This window comes from Lepidochelys olivacea (genome assembly GCF_965140295.1).
Source record: "Lepidochelys olivacea isolate rLepOli2 genome assembly, chromosome: 3".
Classification (NCBI taxonomy): Eukaryota; Metazoa; Chordata; order Testudines; family Cheloniidae; genus Lepidochelys; species Lepidochelys olivacea.
The window spans coordinates 129,003,038-129,009,037 of NC_140413.1; the positions used below are offsets into that span (position 1 = coordinate 129,003,038).

Here is a 6,000-nt window from a genome sequence, read left to right on the forward strand (position 1 = left end):
TTCCAACTGTAAAGGTAATTAAGCACTGGAGATTCGACAAACACCTGTCAAGGATCGTTTGGATATATTTGGTCCTGCCCCATCACAAAGGGCTGGACTAAGTAACCTCTTAAGGTCCCTTCCAGATCTACATTTCTATGAGTCTATATCAGTTAGAGCCATATTGGGAAAATATAAAAATTGTAAGGCCATATTTTCTTTAAAAGGACACATGCAGCCCAGAGGAATGTACAGTGAAACTACAACTGGTACATAGGTCATTTGCCAGTGGTCTATTTCCTATGCGGCACATGCCATAGAAAGCATATTAGAGGGTTCTGCAACTTGCATAGATGGGAAGATTAATTTCCAGTTTGTAGTCCTGATTTACTACTATCTCAGAAGTCAGGTCCTCTTCCAGTGTGAAGTTCACTGATCCATAAAGCTTAGAGAAGAAACTTAACTCCATAGCTGTCGAAAAGGCAGCTCAATATCATAGATACAAACAAATACTAGAAAACAACCAAGACAAGCTCCTAAGAAAGAAACCCAACAGCTCTCTCATTCCCAACTCTTGCTGCATTTGCTCAGAAAGGAGTTCCGAAGAACTCTTTGCGAGAACAGCACGCCCTTAAACATACAGTATCTATATAAGGACCCAGATTTATCCCACCACGACAGCTTTTATTATCTAGAGCATTGTGTTTCACAGAACCCAAGGATGCCATAGGTAGAAGGTTGTAAAGATGTTGCTTTTGTCAATCTATATGGACAGCAAAATAGATTGTTAACTCTTTGGGCAGTAAGGTTTGTTTTTTATGTGTGTTTGTACAACATCCAGCAAAATGGGGCCATTATCTTGATTGGGGACTATGGACAGCACTGGAATATAAATAATAAGTGTTGGTATGTGAATGAAATTACTTGCAGGCATCACTAATAATAAAACCTTTTTTAAAAAATATCTTTTCAGCAAAGCTCTAAGAAGCAAGGATGAACAGCTTACATATCCAAGCCAGATCTCTTTGACATGTGGGAGATTTCCTCACCAAAAGGCAATAAAAAAAACAACCATAGTATTTGCACTTTGTACTTTAAAATGTAAATTCACCTTGTAGAAATGAGATATTTAAACAGACTGTTTTTTTAATCTGTGAAAATGTAACAGCTAGTTTTGAAAAATTATCACATACAATGTATGTGCCTTCTTTTGTCGTATGAAATCTGTACGTGTTGGAGATGTAAAAGTTTGCATTTAAACTTTTTTTAAAGCAGCTTTCTTGCAAACATTAATATAGAAACCTGCCTCTAAGTATCTTGGTTTCAATAGTATGCCTTGTTTTTCCTTACCAATACAGTCATTTAAACATAGTTATGCTGAAAAACTGCTTAAGATCTACTGTATTTACAATTTTGTCAAAGCAATGTTGGAGATTTTATGTTTCCAAGTCCAAGGGAAGTGTGAAAATTGCTGTTGACTCATTTTTGCAGCCTCTGATTGAATGGATATTTCCCTGTTGGTGACATTTTGATTTTATTATTTTGCTTTCCAAAGATAATGTAGTGAGAATGCAACCACTAAAGGATTCCAACAGCTATTCTATGGTTAGGGCTCTTGTAGAAAAATGTATTTTATCCATTTGAGGTGCCTTCCATTATAAATTTTACTAAGGTTTTTTGTTTGTTTGTTTTTGGGTGCGTGTGAGGATGTGTGTGTCGGGTGGGGGGGGGAGGGTATGCCCTTTTGCCTGAATTAGTCATGCAACTAACTGAAAAGCAATATGATGGATCATCATATCACTCAAATTAGTTTCTGTCAAGCCCTAGAGCATTTTCCTGCAGTAAGCATAAGGCAGCAAAGGGACATATCTGTTCAGTATTGTAAATCTAATTATGAAGAGACAAAGAAGGCTAAACAGTCTTGTCTGTCTTTTGTTTTCCCTACACTTAGCTGAGCCCCCATCCATTCCTGGGGGTGCCGCAGGGTCTATGAGAAGGTAGAGCTATCACTGAACAAATTATGAATAGTTGCCATAAGGAGGTGTAGCCAGAAATCCCCCTGCCTTAGGCATTCTCCTTGCTCTCTGGGAGAAGTTCCTACAAGTTTTCATACCTTTTCTGTCATGTTTTCCTCTCTCTCTTTTCGTTCTCTCTTTTAGAGTGCCTTAAGGGAACAGGAGCTTGCAGATGTGAACTAGCAGGGAACTTGAAAAAAGGTTCAGACCTTGAACATTTGAATTGATCAATGCAGAGATCAATGGACTGCTGGCATCTAAAAACCCTAACATGTGGGTGGGGGGGGCACGTTGCAATGAGCAGCAGTTTTATTCCATGTTGTTAAAATAAGTTGTATGGGACCTGCCTTTGGAGCAATGTGTAGATTAGCTAGTCAGAAGGATGACCTGGCTCAAACTCGCATATGAAAAATCTTTGTTACGGAAACAAAATGTTTCATTTAAATTCCACAAGTGAATATATGCTGAAATATTGCTATGAGACTGCGCATATGTTGGAATTGTTAAAAAAAGAACGTGCCGAGGTGTTGTTGGTTGTTTTTTTGGAGGGGGGGGGCAAAATGCAAATGTGTGTTTTCTTTGTAAAAGCATCTTTTATTCAAAATTTGATACCCTTTTATCATGCTAAACTTTGAATTTAATTTTTTTTTAGATTAAAGCTTAGTATGCTATCAAACCTGTTCTGGTTGTTTTTCTTCTATGACGTGAATAGCCTTTAAGAGACAACAGAGGCTAATGAAGGAAATCATTTCCAGTCTTTCCTCCAACACACTTCTTTTCCAGCAGTGACCCACACGCTGTACCTACCGGTCAAGGTTCTTAGACAGCCCCCATCTCTCTGGTTTCCACACACCTCCTGAGGCAGCTTAAGAAGAACATTTAATAAGGTAACAGGAATATAGAACAAACCCAATGATGTGTTTGGTGTGTCTACAATCAATCACAGGGACATTATATCATTTCAACCTCCTTTTGTTCCCAGGTTCCTTGCAGACTGTTATCTTGCCCTATATTGGTTCATGTCTGTTCCACATTGTAAATTCTTCGAGATAGGAACTTTGGGCCAGATCCTCAGCTTGTCTGTAAAATGCACAGCTGAGGTGGGGTATAAGTAAAAATAATAGGCTCAGTGCTGGAAGGTGTTAAGTACTCAACACCTCTCAAGAAAGCCCAGCAAGACTGGGCCCAATAGGATTAACAATAGCATTTGTAAGAAGGAATCTGACTCGACATCACTGTGCTCTTCAGAAGGGATGTTACGTGTATGCAATGGGAACAATCTTCCATGGAAATGTCCATGACACACACTTTTTTTTTTTTCAAAAACAAGGGTAAGAATTTGTCACTAGCCATTAGAATCAGTTTGTTTGAAGAATAGTCTTAGGTGCTTTTAAAGTCTTCAATCAATGTTATGACCATTATCCGAACTATCCAAAGAGCAGTATGGGATTTAACAACATGGCTCTTCTGAAAGTCAATGGCTAAATCCTCAGAAGTTATTTCAAAAATCTTAGGGATTATAATCATGTAAATATTCCCCTGCCACAACCATGGTTTGGTTTTAATGTCCTGCAACTGAGCTATTATAAATAATACATTGTTCTTAAAACTGGATTTAGAGCTGAGCCAAAAGCAAAACCCCTGATAACATACCTGGTCATCAGGGAAATTCAGTGCTGGCCCATATATCTATTTGGAGACAAGCTTAGACCCTTCATTTCTACATCCACAAACTGGAGAAATGCAGATGTAGCTTAGGCCCTCTTTCTGTAACCAGACACGTTCCTGATCCTACAAAGGGAGCTATGTTGATAGACCCTTAGGCCCATGCAGAGTACCAATGACTTCTTTGGGACTCCCTGTAGGTCTAAGGGTATGTCTACGCTTTGAGCTGGAGGTATAATTTCCAGTTTGAGGAGCAATACCTGCGCAACCTCTGATCAAGCTTGTGGTCTAAAAATAGAAGAGTAGCCCTCCGGGGCAAGGGACTAGCTTCCCAAGTACATGCCTAGCTTGTTCGTCAGGAATGTATTTAGCTGCCCCAGAGTTAGCCACCCGAGTACGTACCCATCCAAGATGCCAGGCATGTGCTCAGGAGGCTAGCCCCTCCCGCCATTCGCACCATGCCAACTGAGTACATACCGTGTCCAAGATGTGAGGTGTGTACTGGGGAGGTATTATGTAACTAGATTTTATATTAAGAACTGGTGTCAGGCTCTTTAATGTGGGAAGTGAAAGGTTTATTACTTTTGTTTTCTCTAAGATGGCAAATTGATGTCATTTTGGAGTAATTACTTTGACATTAAATGGAAAATAATTAAGTTTATTGATGTCTGAAGCATTAGACTGATTACAGTAAATTAATGATACCAATTGTATTCTTTGCCCTTTTGAATGGTTTCAATTCAAGTGAAAATATGTCCTTTGTTTAAAAAGCTCCACTATTTGATGGTATTTTTTATTAAATAAAAGTTTATGTAGGTAGCATTCAGCAAACAAAGGAACATCTTTCTCTACCTCAAACTACAGAGCAGGGAAAAAAAACTTCAATTTTTAGCTGTAGCAGAAACAAATATATTTGCACAATGACCCCCTCTCAAGTTCTTTCTTCCGCATCTTGTCACAGGTCCTGTCCTAGGTCTAGTGTCACTGCTGAAATACTACACGGCACATGTAAAGAGTGTACATTGACAGATGAATCCATTGCAAGCATATGAACAATGCAATGCTGCCCAGTAAAATAGTCAACTACCAGAGAGCATCTTTTTTCTTGATATTAGTGCTGCACATAAAGTTTCATACTGATTTTTGTGTGTTGAATGACTCTTCGCTCTGATGTAATGTCCGCTCCCTCATGCCATGGATACTCTGAAAGAACAACTTTCCTACAACTCAACCCAATAAATAAGATCAATCTATTTCAAGGGAAAGGCTGCAACTTCATTAAAGTGTAAAATTTTGAGTATACAACGTATAAAAGTATATCAGTATCTCTTAAACTATTTTATAAATAAAGGGTTTAACTCACTAGCCTGAGGTTCACTCCATCATTAAAAGTACAACCATGATTACGCCTGTCTTGCTAGCCCAAATACTTATATGGCCCTTATTACTCTCATATCTGAGCACTTCACTATCTTCAACGTCCTTTTCCTCATAACAGCCCTGAGAGATAGGAAAGTGCTATTAGCTTCCTTTTACAGATGAGGAACTGAGTCACAGAGAGACTAAATGACTTGCTCCAGGTCACACAGAATTCTGTGGTGCAGTAGGGAATTGAACCCTGTCTTCCAAAGTCCAGGCTAACACCCTAGACACTTTACCAACTTTCCCCTCTCCAGTCAGACTTTTCCCAGGCTATTGACTGCTGTTTGACAAACCCTTGTCTGTTCACCACACAAAGGAACAGTTCTCCACCTCTTAACTCAAAGCTGATCTACAGGCAGTGTTTCTGTACCCAGGGCTTTACACTGAGGCCAAGATGTGGGACCCAACAATAAGGGACACAGGGAAAACAGTGCAGGAATCTGTAAACGGGAGATTACTCCATAGCATGGGTTCTCATCATGGGAGCTTGTCACCCAGAGGAATCACAAACAGTTCAAATGGAGGGGCAGGGTGGGATTTGCAACCACTCTTCCCTTCATAGAATATAGAATATCAGGGTTGGAAGGGACCTCAGGAGGTCATCTAGTCCAACCCCCTGCTCAAAGCAGGACCGATCCCCAATTAAATCATCCCAACCAGGGCTTTGTCAAGCCTGACCTTAAAATCTTCTAAGGAAGGAGATTCCACCACCTCCCTAGGTAACGCATTCCAGTGTTTCACCACCCTCCTAGTGAAAAAGTTTTTCCTAATATCCAACCTAAATCTCCCCCACTGCAACTTGAGACCATTACTCCTTGTTCTGTCATCTGCTACCACTGAGAACAGTCTAGAGCCATCCTATTTGGAACCCCCTTTCAGGTAGTTGAAAGCAGCTATCAAATCCCCCCTCATTCTTCTC

At 39.8% G+C, this 6,000-nt stretch overlaps 1 protein-coding gene across 1 annotated transcript in view; it reads left to right on the plus strand.

Annotated features, from left to right (window-relative positions):
* Positions 1-2,615, plus strand: part of SMOC2 (SPARC related modular calcium binding 2) — a 175,517-nt gene extending 172,902 nt beyond the window's left edge. Inside the window, exon 13 of the mRNA XM_084624714.1 lies at positions 953-2,615. Coding sequence (XP_084480840.1) covers positions 953-976 — 24 coding nt within the window. The 3' untranslated portion in view covers positions 977-2,615. The remainder of the gene's footprint in view (positions 1-952) is intronic.
* Positions 2,616-6,000: the final 3,385 nt, after the last annotated feature.